The sequence below is a fragment of the Dipteris shenzhenensis genome, chromosome 2 (assembly GCF_047967505.1).
Source record: "Dipteris shenzhenensis isolate YYH24624 ecotype China chromosome 2, Dip_SZ_1.0, whole genome shotgun sequence".
Classification (NCBI taxonomy): domain Eukaryota; kingdom Viridiplantae; phylum Streptophyta; class Polypodiopsida; order Gleicheniales; family Dipteridaceae; genus Dipteris; species Dipteris shenzhenensis.
The window spans coordinates 18,388,588-18,410,710 of NC_141597.1; the positions used below are offsets into that span (position 1 = coordinate 18,388,588).

Consider the following 22,123-nt stretch of genomic DNA (forward strand, 5'->3'; position numbering starts at 1 on the left):
AAAATCTGCCAAAAGTGTTCCAAACACTCCAAGAAAGGCAGTATGTACTGAATACTCCAAAAAAATGCTCTCTCAACACAAAAGCCCCAATTTGTGGCTAGAAATTGCAGCCAGAAAGGGGCAAAAATGCTAAAAGCCCCAAATCTGCAATTTTTAAACAAAAGCCCCAAATTTCAGACTAGATCTGCAATTTTGCTCCAAATGTAGCTCCAAACTTGCACAATGATTGCAATGTCTGCAATATACAAAATGCCCCAAATGTACTCGCAGAATACTGAGCCAAACAATGGCTGTCTGCACAATTTGTCTGTCAAAAACACCTGCTGGTTCTTTTCGAAACAAAGCAGCTACCTGTTGTACTGAAGCGGATTCAGTACGGACAGTGAGAACAGTACGGAAATGCCGTACAGTTTGTACGGCACTGTACGGCTGGTACTGTACGACGACAGGTACGGATACTGTACGACAGGTACTGTACGGTTGCGATGTACGGAACTTGACGGAACTGTACGGCGATCGATGTACGGTGAGCAGGTACAGTATGGGATTCCTGCGCAGGTACGGCTGGTACAGCTAGCAGGTACAGTACAGGACTGTACGGTAAACCGTACAGCGGCGATGTGATGTACGGAACTGTACGGAAGCAGCGGCGACACGTACGGACAAGTTGGAGCAGGGGGAGTACGTTGAGGGAGCAGGGAGCCAGAGACTCTTGAACCTGCTCTGATACCAAATGAAGGATAGAGAGAATGAGTGAGAGCAAGAGAGATTGAGAGAGTAGGAAGCTTGGAAGCTGAAGACGTAGTTGCAATAGAATAGAGTAAGAGAGTACAACTCAAAGTGAGAAAGATAAGGTTTTGTCCTAGTGACAAAACCTTAGTAGTCACTAACCATAGTTAGTGAACTAACTGCGGTTAGGGGGAAAAACCTCTTAAAGAGGGAAAAGTGCCCCTAACTAGCTTATTATATTACATTGGTCACTGCTGAATTATATCTATAATTCTAACAATCCTAAGATGTCACACTATTGTTACACATGTAAACTACACCTACACATTAACAAAACTCAGAAGCATAGTCACATGAAAACCCGTTTCGTCCAGTTCAAAACCATGAAACACAAAACAAACGAAAACATTTCGAAATAGGACAAAACGCTCTCAACGGAACCTTTGTTTTGTCCAAATCAAAATACACGTTTTTGTCCCATGTTTTCTAGAATCCAATGTGTTTGTGTTTTGAATTTCCTTTTTAGTATCTTGATTTGTATTTCTCTTTGTTCACTCTAACTAAATATAGAAGGCTATGTATTAAGTATCAATTCGAAACCTTTCCGTTTTGTCCAAAAAGTGGAAAGGAAACGAAACGAAACTCGTCGAAATGATGAAACAATGAAACTGACAAAACGTTCTTGTGACTATGCTCAGAAGACTCACTTTTCAACAATGAATTCCTTGATCTTGATCCCTGTATGACGTGCACTAGCCTGTACACTCAAAAGCACTTTGTCACCAACTTTTAAATTGGTTACAGCGACAGCCAGATCACTCTTCGTTTCAGTACCTGCAAAAAGCAAACCGTTACAGATCAATTCTGGATTTGAACTACTTGGACATGTGAAATTCTCTAGCTTTCATGGGCACCACTAACTTGAATACCTTGAATACGCAAGCTTCATTAATGGTTGCTTACACGACGACTCTGTTTAGCCTACCTGTAGATGGTGGTTGCACTAAATTGACAGTTTCTGCATTTTGCAACAGCAGACTGAAAATTGTAGAGTGATCATTTTCCACCTGCTACAGCTATTACGTCAGCATATAATCTCACCAACTAAAACAAATGTAATCAGCAGTAAAGGCCCTCAAGAGCAAATTGAACTTCACCAAACTGATTCATGTGCAATCAACAAAAAATATTGATATTTACCATCGCTTCCACGAGTATCAAAGGTCGTGTCTCTATCTTCACACGACCAATAGTTGCTGGCCTCTGCCTACCATGTGCATTGACCACTGAGACCTGCATTCCACTCTGCAACTCTGCAAGATAGGAGGTCTTGCCTCCCGGAACCGCTACATAAGCATGTACTGGACCCTACAGTGAGTTGCAATTATATTCTCAGTATGCTCCTGAATCAAATTAACACATCGTGAGCATGTTTGGTTTCCACACTGCAATTATTTATGCACATCAAAACTGCCAATACAATACGATTCCTCTCTTCTATCAGAAAGATAAAGTACGAGAAACAAGTAGCTAGAAATTATGAAGCACCTTCAAGTGTTAGCGTAAGCTGTGCAACAAGCATGGATGGCAGTCGCATAAGATTAAATTCTGGCTTAACAGGGTTACCCCCTACAGATCAAAGCAGCCGGCTTATCTTCACCCTCAGCCTAGACTACAGCCAGAATGAGGTGGCTCCTGACAGGAGGGCTAACCCTGCGGTATGTGAGGACTATAATATGTTCTTGTCAATGATGAGAATGAACCTTGACCTATGTTGGGAAAGTGAGTGATGAACTATGGATTTCGTTCCCTTGGGGTGATTGGTGGTGAGGATTATTAAATGGATCAAAGAGTGGTAGTTACACCTTAGGTCCTAGGTGAACCATGCAATGTCATTACGTCAATGGGATGGTTAGAGATAGAGAGGTTTTTGAAGCGCCACATGATGAGGCATAACGTCAATGGGATGGTTAGAGATAGAGGCTTTTGAAGCGCCACATGATGAGGCATACCCCACATGCCTCCATCAAGGATGGAGGGAGCCATATATCATGCAGCACTCACCACACCACACTCTAGGGCAGCCAATCAAATCTGAGTATTGCATCCCTGCATGTGTTAATATGCGTTCTAAGGTGCTATGCTGTGTCAGTATGATATACAAGGCTTGACCCTAGCCCTTCTAGATCAAAGGATAACTTCTCTCTCCTCACCTCCTCTCAGGGTAGACTATATGACACACATCACAATGCAGTCTTCAATGAAGATGACAATGCTCAAGCAAGGTCTAGTTTGCTTAAGCTAGAGAATGTCCTATTTGTCATACTTTCAAACGCCTCCGATAGATACAGCTCCTATGATCAGGTCTTCATTGTGGACCACAAATAGCTATCTATTGTAGATACTATGTATTTCATTGAAAAATGCTTCAACTTTACTACCCCTTGCTTTGTCGGCTTTGGGTGATCTTCACACTGAAAAAGGGCATATGATAGCCAAAATATCCTCTCACATTGAGAGAAGAGTCCATTGGTGCTAAGGTTGATGGCAGTTGCAAGGGGGACCATCATCATCATTGCTTGATTACTTTGCAAAGCGGTAAGGGCTCAGACCTTCTTTCTGTTTGGTTTCTAATATGAGTGCTTAAGGTATGCTTAGATATCTACTTTCATGTAATTGAATTGCCCTTCTGAAAGTGTGCACGCACTCACATACTCTATGTAACACGTGAATTAATCACAATGATTCAAACCAATGAAATCCCTCTTCCAAAAAATGCCAAATTGAATGGAGCCATGGAAATTTAGGCTTCAGAATATTTATCAAACCTTGAAATTTGTGGCATATAATTAAAGAGAGATAAAAGAGACCAAGGCAAAAATTTGAGACTCATGATGAGAGAAGCCAACAAACTCATACTCTCATTAACTTAAGGATCAACTAATTCCTAAAGGTTAGCATTACTAAAGCGTAAACAGAAGCTTGGAAGAATTCAAAGCACATTCTAGCATACCAAAGGCGTTGGTCACGTTAAAAGGCGACTTAGCTGGATAAGAGTGAGAGGGTCATAATGTTACTAACCTCTAAATCAAGTCAAGTACTGTTAGACCAGCTATTCCAGGCATAGTGAGAATGATCCTTCAGCCATATATGAGAACTTTCAAAAAGCTATCCACAGGATCCCACTCAAGCTCTCTACTTGCCTCATTGAAGCTCTTGGTCACTATGCCTCCTCTCATGAGACACCTCTTTCTCTTGGGCTTTCTAAAATCCTCCCTCTAGCCAAGTGTTTGCCATATAGGCTCTTTTTATGAGCCATGTGTCCTTCATTGGACCTAGTATCCTTATGCACTCTCTGTTAATCCCTACCGTGCAGGCATTGTAAGACGCACGGTTTTCCGCCTTTACTGTGGCCTATATCCATGGTCCCAGTATCATAATTGGCATAACATTCCCTTCCCCTTAAGAAATGTTTACATCCTCCAAATAATATGTGGGAACCCCCTTTGAAGATTGCTTACATTCTCCCAAGTCAAACTCTCTTTTGTCTATCTTTCCACTTAACTAGACATCCTTAATATACTATATGTCTTATCTTTTTTTCTTGTTTTCTTTGAAAAAAATTAGGTTCATGTGGCATAGATGGTGATTCAATGAGTTCAACTAGGACCTCTTCAGCTAATATTTGTCATCATCACTCGAATTTTTTCCTTTTAGTATATTTACATGTCACACAATTAGGAGTGCCAACTTTGATGGGTTGTCTGCTATTATGCTGTGCCTAAAACTGCATACTGTCCAGGAATGCATCCCTTCTTTCATCACACAATGCAGAGAGAGATCACCTTCGAAAGACATCAAAACTTGTCAACAATCTACCTCTCCTTTCTACTTAGAATATGTCACGGGGACGTGATGGTGATGGTGAAGTGTCTAAACTAACTGTCACTGAATTTGGCCTATTTGTTGCTCACCAGCTCAAACAACCATGCTTGTGCTCAGCCAAGCTACCATAGCCCACCGCCTTGCACACCATAACCATGACCATTGCATATTAATAGATCTACCAGTAGTCCGAGTCATTGTATCCTTTCATCTACTGTCATGGGCACAACGTACAAAAACCTTTTTTTGCTCAAAATATCTACAGATTATGTTCTCAAAGAGAAACTTAGCTGTAGTGCAAGCCGAGTTATCCCTTCCCTTGTGGCTCTTTCACAGTCCGGGAACACAAGTATGAGGAAAAGGGAGAGGCAAAAGGGGCAAATAGGAGAGAGAGAGAGAGAGAGAGAGATTAACGTCTACGAAAGCCCTCACAGGACTATGAGAAAAATTACACATCCAAACAAGGTGGCAAAGCCACTCAGGCCCTGCAAAAGCAAAGAGAAGTTATGCTGCATGGAATACCACAATCTAAACCTAAAGTTCCAAATAACTACAATTACCACTATAATTACACTTAATAGCAGCCTAACCAAGTCAACATGACTTTTCTCAAAGGAAACCATCATCTACACAAAACCACAACCATTCCATAGGCCCCTTGCACAGCCAAAAAGAGGAGCCATTACATCTCTAAGTGTCAGAGAGAGTCGAGGAGTGCACAAGCCATCTCAGCTACTAAATTCTAGTACTACTGTGAAGTGGCCTTCATTACATCATTTTCAGATTGAGAGTCTTTGGGTCTAGCTTTGAAATCTCTGATTAGTACTATACCATCTTGACAAACAGCCCATTTTCCTTCCTTTCAAGCTTCTTTTACTTTTGTCAATTCTGCATTTCTTGAGCTGAGTTGGGGTAAGCTCCTCTAAAATCCATATCCTAGTACCTCTCAGCTTGTTGGTTTGTCTGAGGACTTTGCTCCTTGCCGCCTTGTCTTGAGGATTGCTCTTGCCTATGTTCCCTTTTCGTTGACAAAATCTCTCTTCTGAATCCCATTCAATCTAGGGTATTGTCTTCTTGAGATGTTCAATCTTTTTTTCCGTGCTTCCTACTTTCTAGAGTCCAGCCCTCGGGCAGCCCTCCTATGCATATAATCCGATTATTTGCAGCCCTGATTTCTTGTTCTTTTACCTCCTCATAGACATCACACTTGTTGATCTTGCTATTCACCGCTGTTGTAAATTCCTGTTTCATAGACTTGAGCTGAGTGGTAACTAATTCCTACACCTTGGTCACAAGCTATGGCGCAGGTGCTTGTTTGAGGGGAGGGGTTCCTATCCTTCCGGAGGTGTTACCGGAGGCCAAAGGCCACTGGCATGAGAAGCATGAGTGTTGCAATGCTCTAATGCAATGGATCGCGCAGAGTGCACTGTGCAGTGGTGTGCGAGTGTCGTATGCTATACTGCAGTGAACGACGACGTACGAGTGCACTATGCTAAATGACAATCACCTGAGAACTCCACAACATAAGCAGAATAAGAAATTCTCATCATACAGTGGTGAACAATCCCCATATCGGGAAGAGACAAGAGAAATGAGAAAGTGACCAAGTTGGCCAAAGTACATATCACTGGACTAGTGTCTCCAGGTCACAAGTCGCAAGTCACAAGAATACACAGGTCTATCCCCATAGTAGACAGAGGGTACACACAAGTCTCTCCACGCTCTCTCCTTGGCGAGCTCGTAGCTCTAGCCTCTATCTCTCCTCACACTCTCCTTTCTTCCGCTCCCGTGCCGAATGCTGAATGCCCTCCCCTCTTTCTCCTTCATCCTCATCCCCCGCCTTCGAGGGTCCCTTCTTCGCTGAGAATCCCCCCCCTTTCTTCCCATTGGTCATCCTCTTATATGCTTAGCTGTTGAGGATAGCCGTTGCGCTGCTGGCTCTCTTGATGGCTACGGCGACTTCCTGACTCCCTGACTCACCAGCCTCTTCTAGTTAGGATGGTGTAAATTCTCCATGTGCAGGTGAGCTGGATCACCACACCACTGCACCACTGTGTAAATGTAAATACTCCTGACTGCTGCATGTGCGCAGCTCACTCTCCATGTGCGCAACTCTTGATGAGATCACTTTGGACATGATACTCCTGGTTGACCTGTGGTTGACATGTGTCGATACATGGTTGCCTCGGATAGTACTCCTAGATGAACTTGTATAATTGCGTGGCTGACTTGTGTTGACACATGGCCAACATGTGGTCAACAGATGTCGTCATGTGGTCAACGCCTGTCGACAGGTGGTCGTCGTGTGGTAAGGTAACAGTTTTCCCGCCACTATCATTCACCGTCCCGGTGAATAGAAATGGAGGACGAATCCGTCAAAGAAAAAAAAAAGGAACTTACAAACCATTGATATGGTGATGGAGTAGGAAAAGGAAATGGTACAGACCATGTGGTTGGCCGTGGGAGTAATCCAAGATTTGTATTAAGTTGAAACATGAAAAATAAACTGTTGCATGATAAGGGACAGCATGGAAAATTGCAAAAAAAAAACTGAGGACATCTTGAGGTAAAACATTGATATTTACAGTGAGGGCCAAGCAGCTTGGCAAAAATCTAACAGTGCAAAAAAAGCCCAAACACCCATGTATCAAACCCTTTGTGAGATTACTGAGGGTGGTAATCAGCAGCCTGTGCCTCTGCCTTCTCCTCTTCCGCCTTCGTATTTGGCTCTGTGGCCTTTTGCTCATCCCTTTGCTCTGGCTCAGTCATATGTATGTGGATGGGGTGCTTCCTCCTCACACTCAAGCGTGTCCATCACATTTCTCAGATTTTCATACTTGGCTTTATATCGGTGGTATCGCCGGTAATAATGATCCTTTTGCCCTTGCAAGGTGGATTGGGAAGTCTGGAGGGTGGCCAACTGCGTCCGAAGATCTGTGCATTCTTCCTCCATGGATGAACGCTTCTTTTCCAATTCAGCCACTGGATTCTGATTTTTCCTTGGCAATCTCGGAGGAAGACAACGACTCCTTTAACTGTGTAATCCTTGGTGAAATATGGTCACCTCTGTGACATGCTGGCTTTGCAAAGTTTTCAGAGCTGCTGCATGTTGGCTGCGTAGTGTTGTCATTTCTGCTTCCCATTCCTACTTGTGAATCCTCAAGGGCAGCCTGCTGAATGTTCCAAGCGATGTCACGCTCATGTATTGCTGAGTCCTTCTCTTTCTGCCACCTTTCCTCCTGTTGTCGAAGTGTCACTTCTGTGGCACGCTGTTGGGCTGCCTGTGCTCTCTCGAATTCTAACTTCAAATGTTGCTGTTGGGAGAGGAGCTTATGAGCATAACCTGTGGAATTGAAGACCGTTGTCCCAAGCTGCGTGAAAGTGTCATCCATGATACACTGAGCAAGATGCAGGGACCTTTTCATCCACGCATACCTATCGCTGTAATTCATTCTGTCTGCCAAATTAATCACGTTTCCCAATTCCTCAAACATGTCAGGGAGAGCTCCCTCTTCCTCGGTTGACAGGTTTCCTGTAGGTGCCAATTTGTCCAAGTGCACAAAACATGTCGGGGCCCTGGAGATCTTTCTGTTCTGTGCGAGGCATTCCTGCAAGGGAATGGTGAAGATTTAAATGAGATCCTCCTCTTCCCCACATACTAGTGAGCGTTTCTTGTGAAGGACAGATAGTAGTTGGCTGTAATCTTCATTCTGTTCTTCCACCAGGGAAATATTTGAAAGAGGTGGGCCTGATGAAGCAGCTATGTAAGCTGTGAACATATCATTCTCATGAAGGGGTGGGCAATCCACAGATTGGGGCAAAATCCCTCCCTCAAATATTTCCTCTGATGTTGAAGTGGCCGATGGAGGATCTCCTCGGGAGGGGCTCCTACTCCGGTCTTTGCTCCTGTCTCTGCCCTGTGGTGGTCGTGGTGGGGAGGCCGAAATGTGAAGTACTCCCTGGGATGACATCCCCTGAGAAAGCCCGTGGGAGTCAGGGCCCAGGCTGAGATTCAGGTCCAACACTTGGTCCAACACATGGTCAGAGGTCGCCTGAACTGTGGTGATGATTGCATCGGTGAAAGTGGTAGGGAGAGAAGATGAAACAGCTGCAGTCCTTCGTAACAATACACCTTTCGAGGAAGTCACTAGTACAGTCATCGTCACTGGTACAACAGTCGTCGTCACTGGTACAACAGGGGGTGTACCTGGTGCAATCCCTCCCACTGAAAGTCTGGAGATCCCTGGAGAAGCCTGGACAAGTGTGACTGATGGAGATGTAAGTCCGGGCACGGGCACGGGCACTGGCGAAGTGACTGATGAAGATACGAGACATGTCACTGATAGGAAACCTGTAGCACAAGTAGCAGAATATACTGAAGAACCTCCGGCGCAGACTTCATCAGGTGGCGCTCGCCGAAGTGTCCTCCTGGTCGAAAGAGGAGAGGAGGCAGTTCCGGGGGAAGGGACACTGGAAGTGACAGTGAAAGAGATGTAAGAGGGGGTGACACGAGGGGAGAGAGATGATGAAGGGAGGCGACCTGTGACAATGGAAGGAGGGTTGGCCTTCCACTGGTGAAGTAAGAAGGTGAGGTGGGGCCCACAAGTACAGGTATATGTGCCCCGACGCTTGCGGACTGTGTTACGGAAGGCAGAGTAGAAGAGTGAGGCGAAATCGTAGGGAGTGACCGAGAGAATGGAGTCTAAGGCAGAATGGATCGCCTTGGTGATGAAGAAGTGGCCTGGGGCAGAGTAGAAGTGCGTGAACAAATACCTCGCTGAAAGCGCCTCTCGGCTGTTTCCCTCGAGAACCTTCTTGCACTCATGTCCTCTGCGATGAGTTTTACACGTAGACAAGAAGGACAGGAATGTGGGTGAGTCGGTGTGAGGTGGCAAAAGGGGAAGTGTGGGAAGACGGAGATATGTGGATACGAGACTAGGAGTGAACATGTGACGGGAATTCAAGAATCCAAATGTGTCTATTGCAAAGTCATAAGACTGAATGAACGCAGTACACATTTGGACATCCACCTGGGGAAGTGTGACAACATCAAACTCCATGAGAGACATGCGGGCTATCTCATCAGGTGACAAGATGCTAGACAGCTTGAGTGTGGGATCGAGGAAAGGTTTGAAAACCACCCAAATGATCGAGGAAGATGAAGCAGGGGGTGGAAGATCACAAGCTGTACTTTGTGGGGCCAAATCACCACCACCGGTACTGTGACCACTATGCCCACTGGATGCCTTGGATGGTGTTTTGATTGTACCTGTGGGGGGCAGATAGTCAGAGCCTCCATGATCTGAATCAGAGGAACTCGAAAAAGGGGATAGCTCCTCATCTGATATGATAGTGATCCTGTTGGAGGGAGGTGAATCTGCAGCTGCTCGAGGTTGTTTGGAAGTGCTCTGTGGTGTAGACCCGGCACCCAGGTCATCCGTGGTGCATTTGCCAAGTGATGCCATGGAGGATGGTCCTGATCCTATTTTGTGGCCTACCCAAGCCCGATGGAAGTCAACGAATAGAGTATCGCGGGGTAATCTGGGTTTGTACTTGTGGCGAGGGGCACGGGTAGGCATGAACGATGGTGTCGTATGGAGAGGAAAAGAGTGCGAAGGGGGTGTCGATGTCGAGGTCTGGAGAGGCAAGGAGGGAGGAGGAGGTGTTGATGTCGAGGTTATTAAGAGAGGAGCCCGGAATCTGCTACGAGAGAATTCCTTAGTAGAGCCACCAATGCAGGCCCATGCTTCGTATGGAGAGGAAAAGAGTTACGAAGGGGTAGGAAAATAGTGAGGAAGGGATCTCGCTGTCGAGGTCTGGAGAGGCAAAGAGGGAGGAGTAGGTGTTGAGGTCGAGGTTAACAAGATAGGAGCCTAGAATTTTGTATGAGAGAATCCTTAGCAAAGCCACCAGTGCACCCCATGCGTCATATGGAGAGGAAAAGAGTGAGGAGGGGGTGTCCGTGGAGAGGTAGAGGAAGAGGACGGATGTAGAGTGATAGGGAGGGAGGGGTGACGAGGGGGGGGGAGGGGGGCAGGAACAAGGAGGGGAGAGGGGGTGACGCAGAGGGTGTAGGGAGGAGAAGGGGGAGAGTTGAGCAGGAGAGGGGGACGTAGGCAGGTAGAGGGAGAGGGGAGAGAGGGGGTTGCGCTGGAGAGGGGGGAGGTAGGTAGAGGGAGAGGGGAGAGGGGCTGCGCAGGAGAGAGGGGGAGGGGCAGGGTGGCGGGTAGAGGGAGAGAGGGGGGGGGGGGGCTGTTGCGCAAGAGAGGGGGGGAGGGCAGGTAGAGGGAGAGGGGGGAGGGGCTGCGCTGGAGAGGGGGGAGGGGCAGGGTGGCGGGTAGAGGGAGAGAGGTGGGGGGGCTGTGCGCAGGAGAGGGGGGGGAGGGCAGGTAGAGGGAGAGGGGGAAGGGGCTGCACAGGAGAAGGGCGGAGGGGCAGGGTGGCGGGTAGAGGCAGAGAGGGGGGGAGGGGCTGTTGCGCAAGAGAGGGGGGAAGGCAGGTAGAGGGAGAGGGGGGAGGGGCTGCGCAAGAGAGGGGGGAGGGGCAGGGTGGCGGGTAGAGGGAGAGAGGTGGGGGGGCCATGCGCACGAGAGGGGGGGAGGGCAGGTAGAGGGAGAGGGGGGAGGGGCTGCACAGGAGAAGGGGGGAGGGGCAGGGTGGCGGGTAGAGGGAGAGGGGGGGGGAGGGGGGGGGGGGGGGGGGGGGCTTGTTGTGCAAGAGAGGGGGGGGGGCAGGTAGAGGGAGAGGGGGGGAGGGGCTGCGCAGGAGAGGGGGGAGGGGCAGTGTGGCGGGTAGAGGGAGAGAGGGGGGGGGGGGGGGCTGTTGCCCAGGAGAGGGAGCTGCGTGGAGAGGGAGAGAGCTGGTTGCCAAGGAGGAGGGAGAGAGCTGGTTGCCAAGGAGAGGAGAGCTGGGAGGAGGATAGTTGGCCACCAAACTAGCGCGCTTTTGAGTGTGGTGTGTAAGGGGTGGAGAGAACCGATAGAGGGGGGAGAGCCAAAAAGCAAATCCACCAAACTTAACCTTATCCACTAAATTTAGCATATTCGTCAAATTTAGCATATTCGTCAAATTTAGCATATTTGCCAAATTTAGCATATTCACCACATTTAGCTAAGTGCCAAAAATAGGTTGGACGTGCATTGCCAGGATGATGGAAGATGGAAGAAAAAGAGATGAGTGTGACAAAGGGTGGAGAGAGAAAGTATTGATAGGAGAGAGGTGGGGGAGTGACATAGGGTGGAGAGAGAAGGTGTTTGTAAGAGGGAGGCAGAGGTGGAAAGGGTGGAGAGGGAATGAGTTTGTAAGAGAGAGGTGGGGGTTGGACAGAGGGTGGAAAGAGAAGGGATTTGTAAGAGAGAGGTAGGGGGTTGGACATAAGGTGGAAAGATGAGGTGTTTGTAAGAGAGAGGTAGGGAGTTGGACAGAGGGTGGAAAGAGAAGGGGTTTGTAAGAGAGAGGTAGGGGGTTGGACAAAGGGTGGAAAGAGAAGGCTTTTGTAAGAGGGAGGTGGACAGAAGGTGGAAAGAGAAGGGGTTTGTAAGAGAGAGGTAGGGGGTTGGACAGAGGGTGGAAAGAGAAGGCTTTTGTAAGAGGGAGGTGGGAGGTGGACAGAAGGTGGAAAGAGAAGGGGTTTGTAAGAGAGGTTTGGACAGAGGGTGGAAGGGGTTGGATAGAGGGTGGAAAGAGAAGGCTTTTGTAAGAGGGAGGTGGGAGGTGGACTGAAGGTGGAAAGAGAAGGGGTTTGTAAGAGAGGTTTGGACAGAGGGTGGAAAGAGAAGGCTTTTGTAAGAGGGAGGTGGGAGGTGGAAAGAAGGTGGAAAGAGAAGGGGTTTGTAAGAGAGAGGTAGGGGGGTTGGACAGAGGGTGGAAAGAGAAGGGCTTTGTAAGAGAGAGAAAGAAGTTGGACAGAGAGTGGAAAGAGAAGGCTTTTGTAAGAGGGAGGTGGGAGGTGAACAAAAGGTAGAAAGAGAAGGCGTTTGTAAGAGAGAGGTAGGGGGTTGGACAGAGGGTGGAAAGAGAAGGGTTTTATAAGAGAGAGGTAGAAGTTGGACAGAGGGTGGAAAGAGAAGGTTTTTGTAAGAGGGAGGTGGGGAGTTGGACATAGGGTGGAAAGAGAAGGTTTTTGTAAGAGGGAGGTGGGGAGTTGGACAGAGGGTGGAAAGAGAGGGGTTTTATAAGAGAGAGATAGAAGTTGGACAGAGGATGGAAAGAGAAGGGGTTTGTAAGAGAGAGGTAGAAGGTTGGACAAAGGGTGGAAAGAGAAGGGTTTTGTAAGAGAGAGGTAGAAGTTGGACAGAGGGTGGAAAGAGAAGGCTTTTGTAAGAGGGAGGTGGGAGGTGGATAGAAGGTGGACAGAGAAGGGGTTTGTAAGAGAGAGGTAGGGGGTTGGACAGAGGGTGGAAAGAGAAGGGTTTTGTAAGAGAGAGGTAGAAGTTGGACAAAGGGTGGAAAGAGAAGGGGTTTGTAAGAGAGAGATAGAAGGTTGGACAGAGGGTGGAAAGAGAAGGGGTTTGTAAGAGAGAGGTAGAAGGTTGGACAGAGGGTGGAAAGAGAAGGGTTTTGTAAGAGAGAGGTAGAAGTTGGACAGAGGGTGGAAAGAGAAGGGGTTTGTAAGAGAGAGGTAGAAGTTGGAGAGAAGATAGAAGGAGAAGGAGTTTGTAAAACGGGATGAAAAGGGGAGGCCGTAGTTAGAGAGAGAAAGTGACACGGAGTGAAAAAGGATTTAAAGGGTGGTCATTTAGAGAGAGAAAGTGGCGCGGGATGAAAAAAAAGGTCACACTTAGAGAGAGAAAGTGGCTCGAGGTGAAAATTGGAGGGCTCACTTAGAGAGAGAAAGTGACACTCGGGTGGAAAGAAAAGGACCCATGTAGAGAGAGAAAGTGGCACCAAGGGGAGAGAGGAGGAGCCATGTAGAGAGAGAAAGTGGCACCAGGGGCAGAGAGGATGACCCTTGTAGAAAGAGAAAGTGGCCCTCAGAGGGAGAAGATGTCACCAGGAAGGAGAAGGTAAGAGTGTATATGGAAGGACTAGGAGGGTGTTTCCTCATTGATCATGGTACCTCTTGATGCGTGACCCATTCACTGGTGCAAGTAGGAGTCTGCCTTCCAAAGTAGCCAAGTAGACTCCACCACTTGGGATAAGCTTGGCAATGAAAAATGGGCCTGTCCAACCACTTACAAACTTAGGTTTGTGTTTGAGAAACTTACTGGAATACAAGAGTACTAAATTTCCAACTTTGAAATTTCTTTTTCTGAGGTTCCGGTCATGCCAAGCTTTTTGTCGTTTCTGCCACACTTCTTGAGCGAAAACTGCTTCACGTCGATGCTCTGCTAGTGCTTCCAAATCCCACAAGCGTTCCATTGTGCAGGCTTCAAAGTTGTCATTTTTGTCTGGAAGAATCCTCTAGGTATCAAGATGAAATTCATCAGGCATAACCGCCTCCAGTCCATAAACCAGCTCGAAGGGTGAATACCCAGTACTCGCCTTGTAAGCAGTTCGATAGGCGAATATAGCAGCTGGAAGTATGTCGTCCCAATCGGCTAAAGAACTTAGGCAAAGTCGATGCACGATCCTGCACATTGTGCGATTTGAGCTCTCAGCTAGACCATTGGCACGTGAGTAATAGGGAGATGAAAATTTGTGAACTATTTGTAGCAGGTGAACTAGTGCAGCAATGGTGTCATTTAGGAAGTGAGACCCTCTATCACTCATCAACTCAACAGGACAACCAAACCGAGAGATGATATGGTCATATAGAAATGTGGCTACTACATGGGCTGTACAGTTCTTGATTGCCTTGGCTTCGACCCATTTGGTTCCATAGTCGGTGGCAAGCAGAGCATACTTGTTCCCTCGGCGTGTGGCAGAAGAGATGGGTCCAATGAAATCCAATCCCCAGCGATAGAAGGGAGGCACCGGAGTGAATGGTTTGAGAGGGAGGTACTCACGCCTTGTAGGCTTGGGGCCCGCTCGTTGACATGAATCACATCTGGTTACATGAGCATGGCAGTCGCGGAAGAGCTTGGGCCACCAGAACCCTGCTCGCATGATCTTCCGAGCAGTAGCATCTGAGGCCATATGCCCTCCACCTATGCCAGCATGTGCCTCTTCAAGAATGGATTGTGTCTCGTGCGGAAGCACACACCGTCTCAAGATCTGGTCCTTCCCGAGCTTGTACAATTGACCTGCAATCAACTTAAAAGGAGCAGCTTGAAGGATCCGCTTGCGTTTCTCTGTTGGAGTTAATCCTGGAGGAAAGCCACCTGTAGACAAGAGGTGTACTATGTTGGCATACCATGGTGGAAAGCAGTCCACCGCAAACAGGCATTCATCAGGTAGTGCCGTCATTCCGAACAAGCCCGCATCGGGTAATTCATCGGTGATACCACTGGCTGGTTCCCCGGAATGTAACCTGGACAAGTGGTCTGCAGGTTGATGCAGTCTCCCAGCCCTCGCCACAATGTCGAATTCAAATTCTTGAAAAAGAAGAATCCATCTACTTATCCGGCCACCAAGAGTAGGCTTATTCAATAAATACTTAAGAACTTGATGATCAGTGATGATCACAAACTTGTTGCCCAAGAGGTAGTGACGATACTTGGTCATGGCATAAACCATGCCGAGGCCCTCCCTTTCTGTGGTACTATAATTGCGTTCTGCTCCATTGAGTTGTCGACTCGCGAAGTAGATCGGCAAATCAATCTTGGCATCCTGGTTAGGTTGAGCCAGTATAGCACCTACTGCCCACCCACTAGCATCCACATGGACATGAAAAATTACATCCCAATCGGGCTGCCTGAGGATGGGGGCCTTCACGAGGCGATGCTTCAGATCATCAAAGGCTAGTTGTTGTGGGGTGGCCCAAACAAAAAATCAGTCTTGATGTAGGAGTTCAGTGCAATAGCAATGTCGGCATAGAAACGTATGAACCTTCGGTAATATCCTACATGCCCTAAGAAGGACTTCACCTCTTTGGGTGTACGAGGGATGGGCAATGAGATGATCACCTCTACCTTTGCGGGGTCTGTGGTCATGCCCTCAGCAGAAACAATATGACCAAGGAGAACACCTCGGAGGGCGAGAAAGAAACATTTGTCAGGGTTCAAACACAAGCGCACTTCTCTGCACTTATCAAAGACCCATCTCAACTTATGCAAATGATCATTTTGTATGGCCAGATCAAGATGGGAGGCCGATTTACCATTAAAAACAGAGAAGTCATCTAGAAATACCTCAAGAAACTTGCCGATATTCTCTTGAAAGAGTTTGGTTACAAGTCGTTGAAAGGTTGCCGGGGCATTACATAGTCCAAAGGGCATCATTCGGTAGGCGTATGTTCCCCATTGAGTGACAAAGGTAGTCTTGGGCTGATCCTATTCTTTCACTCGGACTTGGCTGTACCCGCTATATCCATCCATGAATGAGTATAAAGCATGTCCTGCCACTGTCTCCAACACTCTATCTATGAAGGGAAAGGGGAACCTATCACGTCGTGTTGCAGCATTCAAACTCCGATAGTCAACACATATTTTAAGTTTGCCGGTCTCTCTTTTGGGTACAATGACAATTCCGCTGACCCAATCGGAGTAATCAATTGGGTAGATTAATCCTGCTTGCTCCATTTTCTGTATATCTGTTTGGACCGTCTTGCCGTAGTTGGGATTCATGCGGTATGGACCTTTAATCACACGGTCTGCATCCGGATATAAGTCGATGCGATGCTCCATGAAATCAACGGGCACCCCCTTCAGATCCTTGTAGGACCAAGCAAAGACATCCACAAATTCTTTAAAAAGGTCGGTGACTATATCTAGAAGATAGTCATGTTCCCAGACCCAAGTGGCTAACTTCAAGTGCCTGGGTTGGTCCTCACTTCCAATGTTGAGATACCACCAGTTCCGTGCCTCATCAACAAGGGCACTGCATTGGGATGTTGAGGTACTTGGTTCACCCATTCTCAGTCCTGTATGTGCTGGAGTATCTTCAAGGGGAAAGTCCCCCTCCACTTCTCTCAACCAAGATGGGGGTTAAGTAACAAGGGGGTTCTCAGGCATCGACTAAGATGTAGAATCAATAGATGTTGCAGATGTTGTATGCCTTCGATGCCTCGGTGACTGTTTCAGCATGCCTCGGTAAGGTAAGCCTTCCACCTCATAAGTGGTTTCCGGAAGGTCTTGAATTGAGGGGTGGTCGGCTTCTGATAAGAAAAGGTCAAGCAAAGTGAGATCGGCCATGTCCTCACCTCTGTATCCGGTATGCACCACCCTGGGTCCCCCCAAGACCTCAAGCTGTTGGTGGTGATTCTCCTCAAGTTCGGCAATGTCTATGTCACTTTCTTCTAAATCACTATCACCATCAGTCTCGACTTCATTAGTGTTATTGTCTTCTATATGACCATCATTGCACTCAGCAATACCATGGTTGTACACCGTAGTACCATGGTTGTACACCGTAATACCATGATTGTACTCTGGAGTACCATTGGTGGGTTGTGCAATACCAACCTCGTCTACAGTAGATCCTTCATTGTATCCTATAGTATTGTCAGCATCATTTTGATCAATGTCCTCCATATCGGCCACTGGACGATCCTCAATGTTTACTGCAGTACCATCATTGTCCTCAGTACGATCAGTGGTGTCCACTGTAGTACCCCTAGTGACCATTCTCTTATACATGTGTGGACTATTGCAAAGTCCAAAGGGCATCCTTTCGTAAACTAGTTCAGCTAGACCCTGTGGTTCTGGGTGGATTTCTAATACTACAAGTAGGTGTTCTTCTTGATCTTCTTGTTGGCATAGTTCCACCATGTTGACGGCTAAGGAGCCTAGGGCTCCCATCCAATCCAAAATGACAGCTTCCTTGTCTTCTTGATCAGCCCAATCCAACAAGTAGGTCAAACTTTCAAATCCTTCTAGGATTGTCTCCTCATTGATATCTTGGTCACCACCCCTGGGCCAGTCCCCACAGGCCCAATGCTCCTCTTCGGCTCCGGCTTGTTCTTCAAAATCCTCCTCTCCTAGTTCTATTGGTATGTGCCTTGCCCTGTGACCATATCTATTTCAAGGGATGTGGATCCCAGGGGCAATCGAACTTCATCAGTTGACCAATCCTGAATGGCCTTTGAAGACCGCAACCATGGCCTACCAAGAAGTAGAGGGTAAGTTTGTTCATATCAAGGACAACAAAATTGGAGAGAAAAGTTACTCCGCCAATCTTCATGTGAACACCTTTGACTACACCCATTGGTTTTACTCTGCGTTGATCAGCCATGCATACCTGAAAGTGAACATCACTTGTCAACTTCAACCCTAGTTTTTGGAGTGTGCCTTTCGGCATAATGTTCACAGCCGCCCCACCATCAAGGAAGACATCCTTCAGCTCCACTCCATGGATCTCCACGGTGAGCTTGGGACTTTGTTCACAAGTGAGGGCAGCATAGCCAGAGAAGTGGTCCGGTGTAGACCCATGCTGAGCTGGTAATGTCTCTGGTGTTGGCTCACTCGGAGTAGATCCCTTGTGTCGACCTCCTGGGAGGCGATTAAGAAATGTAATAGTCTGATGCTTGATTTGGGGGGACAATAGACAAAGTTGTCGTAGAGTGAGGTTGGGTTTGAAACTCATAAGATCCTCAAATAGGGAGTAGTGGTGGACACTAGCATTAGCCTTCTGCAACCTCATCCTCCTAGCCTCTGGCCGAGGGTCAAAGCTTACACGAGGATGTGGATGTAGGTCTGAACTGTAAGTCATTGTCTCCAGTGGTTTCTCTTCCATCACTCCTTTCCCTTTTTCCTAGGCAGGACTAGGTCTTGTCCCCATAGCCCCTTCTCTGTTGAGTGTTGTTGGGGACAAACTGGGAGGACCTACTCGTGCCTCATTATCCCGGTGTTGTCCGAGGGTTGTCACTTCTGTTGCAAACCTCACAGTTTTGGACTTGCGGGATGGAAACTGAGGTGTGCTACCTTCATCTTCAGAACTTGTTTGAAGATCTCTCGTGACACCCTTTACCACCTCCTGATACCTCAAAGGCATAGAGTGATCACCCGAGGATGAGGCACTTCCAGAGTTAGTGGTTGACCTTAATGGCTGTGTGCCCTGCGAGATTGTTTCTGAATCACTATCAAAAGCCAGCATGGGTGGTCTATTCCTGGGCGTACTGTGTACCTTGGAGGGGGAGAATGACCTCGGTGGGGGAACACTTGTCGAACTCATTGGTGATGAGGTCTCCGGTGCTGACTCTGAGTCGCCCTTACATTTGTCACCTTTTGTATGTAACCGTGTCACAGTGCCCAACACTGCGCCAATCAAATGGAGACTGTTGCCCTCCCCCGCCACTACTACATCAACCATATTCACTTGGGATGCAGGTTCCACTCTTCCATTGGGACAATCTCTGGTGTAGTGGTCGTTTGTGTTGCACTGTGTACAAGAGGGTCCCCCGAACGGCTGTGTACAATCATCTTGGTAGTGGCCGTACTCGCCACATCTGTAACACATGATGGGTCTTCTAAATTTTGTACCTCTGCCTGCACCTCCACGTCCACCTCGGAAACCACCCCTTCGACCGCGTTGATAAGAGGGTCCATAGCCACCTCCTGACATAGGTGGTTGGTACGGTGCATAGTATGACTGAGGATAGAAACAAGGGGAACCAATTGAATTGGGGGCAAGAGCTTGGAGCAAAGGGGGAGTCGGAAGCAATGGAGGCGGCATGACAGGAGGAGGAGGTGGCTCAGATGCTCGTGCAAGAGGGGGAGCAGGAGATACTTCTGCTGGGCCAGAAGTTATGGGTACCGTTCTGTTGACTGCAACAACTAGAGGTTCCCCCGAGGTATACTCTGGAAGAAGCTTCCTTAATCCTTTGAGGTACCTACACTCAGAGGCATCATGTCCATGGATCTCACAAAATGTACAAAATGAGGTAGAAGTAGGTACCTTTCGCTTGAAGGGGCACTCCCAGTAACCATGGTTAGAACCCTTGCATTCTGTGCACCAAAGGCCACTTCGAATTTGGGCCTCAAAGGACGATTGGCCATCCACCTTTATTCTATCTTTCACGCCTTCTTTGATTTCTTCTAACTCCTTCTTGAGTTGCTGCCATGCAGATGATCCCTCCTCTCTTGGGAGTTGGGTGGTCGTAGTCATTGATGAGGCAAAGCTTAGCTGTGACCGTTCCATCTTGATAGCTTCTTTTAGGAAGTCTTGAAGTGAGGCATGTTCAGGGAGTTTATCAACCAACCTTATAGCAATGGTAGGGGGTAATGCTTTCAAAAACCATCCCTTCATGACAGCATCATTAGGTGGCACAGACATCTTTGCCGCCAACACCCTCATCCTTGTGTACATCTCAGAGATGCTTTCTCCAGGCTTCATGGTGTCAGTGGATAACTCTTGGACAATCATGTGTTCGAATTTTTCCAACTTGAAAGTGCATAAGAATTCCTCCCTTAGGTCTGTCCACATCTAGAAGTGGTCCGGAGGAAATTGACTATACCATACATCCGCGGCATCCTCCAATGACGAGGGAAAGATGTGAAGGTACGCATGCTCATTCTCCACACCTTTAGCTCTACATGCTGTGAGGAACTTCCTCACATGAGCTTCCGCATCCTCATGGAGGTGGCCTTTGAACTTTTGAGTCTTCACGTGGACCTTGTTGAGTAGCTCGAGAAGTCTAGCTCTATCTGGAGGACTGAGAACGGCCATCCCCACCCGAGAGGTTGGAGAAGATGCAAGAGTTGGAGGGAGTCCCGATGGGGCTATAATGAGTGTTGGTGCTCCCAAGGAGGAGACCACCGCAACAACTCCTCGTGTGGAGAACCACAATGGGGAAGTCACTACTGATGTAGTCATAGAGGAAGTGTACCCAGATGGTAGCGCGTAAGTGGGGGGTCTCAGTGTTGTAGAGGAAAAGGGTGAGAACATGGAAGATGTGGGGGTGAAAGAGGATGGGAGAGCATTTGGGAAAGAGAGGGACGGAGTTGAAGTCATGGATGAATAGGCAGAAGGGAAGGAAGGAGGTGGTGGAAAAGGCAACACCGGTGTGGATGGAAAGGGAGATGAAACCATCATGGCAGGTAAAGGCATGGCCGGAGCAAAAGTACTCCCCAATGGGATAGATGTAGAAGAAGGATTAGCTAGGAGCCCGGGGCTTTGCATAACAGATGAGGTAGCAGCTTGTCCACAAGAGGTCGAGGCGGGAGCAGATGGAGTCACCACTCCGGTAGAAGAGGTGGTTGATGAAGACATCGTTGCAGGAGGAGGAGAGGGGCTGCCTTGACCTTGATGAGTCCCTGAGGAGCCCTCGTCCTTAGTACCCTCTTCTTTCACCTGTTCTCCGCTTTGCACTTCTTCTTCTCCGGAGTCCGGATCTGACCACCAGGGTTCCTGTTGATCCAAGTCAATGAGAGTGTCGATGAAGTTACTTGCTCTGGCTACTGCTCCAATGGGCTCACTTTGTGCTCGAGTTGAGGACTTCGCAAACTTACGTTGCACGTAATGCTTCTTGTACCTAGTTTGGTCTGCCGGAAGTCTTTTCTCCACTCTCCTCAAGTACCTCCTAGTTCTCTCACTAGCTCCTTCAAATGTTTCAGAACTACTCGGCATAAGACCTCTCTCTAGGACCCTAGATCACCACTTCACTCGTGCTACTCAACACCAGCAGTGTCCCATCGTGATCGCCATAAACTGTTTGAGGGCAGGGGTTCCTATCCTTCCGGAGGTGTTACTGGAGGCCAAAGGCCACTGGCGTGAGAAGCAAGACTATTGCAATGCTCTAATGCAATGGATCGCGCAGAGTGCACCGTGCAGTGCTGTGCGAGTGTCGTATGCTATACTGCAGTGAATGACGACGTACGAGTGCACTATGCTAAATGACAATCACCTGAGAACTCCACAACATAAGCAGAATAAGAAATTCTCATCATACACTGGTGAACAATCCCCATATCGGGAAGAGACAAGAGAAATGAGAAAGTGACCAAGTTGGCCAAAGTACATATCACTGGACTAGTGTCTCCAGGTCACAAGTCGCAAGTCACAAGAATACACAGGTCTATCCCCATAGTAGACAGAGGGTACACACAAGTCTCTCCACACTCTCTCCTTCGCGAGCTCATAGCTCTAGCCTCTATCTCTCCTCACACTCTCCTTTCTTCCGCTCCCGTGCCGAATGCTGAATGCCCTCCCCTCTTTCTCCTTCATCCTCATCCCCCGCCTTGGAGGGTCCCTTCTTCGCTGAGAATCCCCCCCCCTCTCTTCCCATTGGTCATCCTCTTATCTCCTTAGCTGTTGAGGATAGCCGTTGCGCTGCTGGCTCTCTTGATGGCTACGGCGACTTCCTGACTCCCTGACTCACCAGCCTCTTCTAGTTAGGATGGTGTAAATTCTCCATGTGCAGGTGAGCTGGATCACCGCACCACTGCACCACTGTATCACTGAACCACTGTGTAAATGTAAATACTCATGACTGCTTCATGTGCTAAGCTCACTCTCCATGTGCGCAGCTCTT

The 22,123-nt window shown here is 47.9% G+C and overlaps 1 protein-coding gene across 3 annotated transcripts in view; it reads right to left on the minus strand.

Annotated features, from left to right (window-relative positions):
* Positions 1-1,144: 1,144 nt before the first annotated feature.
* The window catches only part of LOC147904422 (3-dehydroquinate synthase), an 88,070-nt gene continuing 67,091 nt past the window's right edge, over positions 1,145-22,123 (minus strand). Inside the window, exons 7-9 of one of the 3 annotated variants that reach the window (XM_087394311.1) lie at positions 1,930-2,097; positions 1,715-1,796; positions 1,145-1,563 (exon numbers count right to left, since the gene is read on the minus strand). In XM_087394311.1, the coding sequence (XP_087250437.1) occupies positions 1,433-1,563; positions 1,715-1,796; positions 1,930-2,097 (381 nt within the window). In that variant the 3' untranslated portion in view covers positions 1,145-1,432. Of the gene's footprint in view, positions 1,564-1,658; positions 1,797-1,929; positions 2,098-22,123 lie in introns of all 3 variants that reach the window. The other 2 variants (XM_087394306.1, XM_087394314.1) reach the window with 2 other exon arrangements.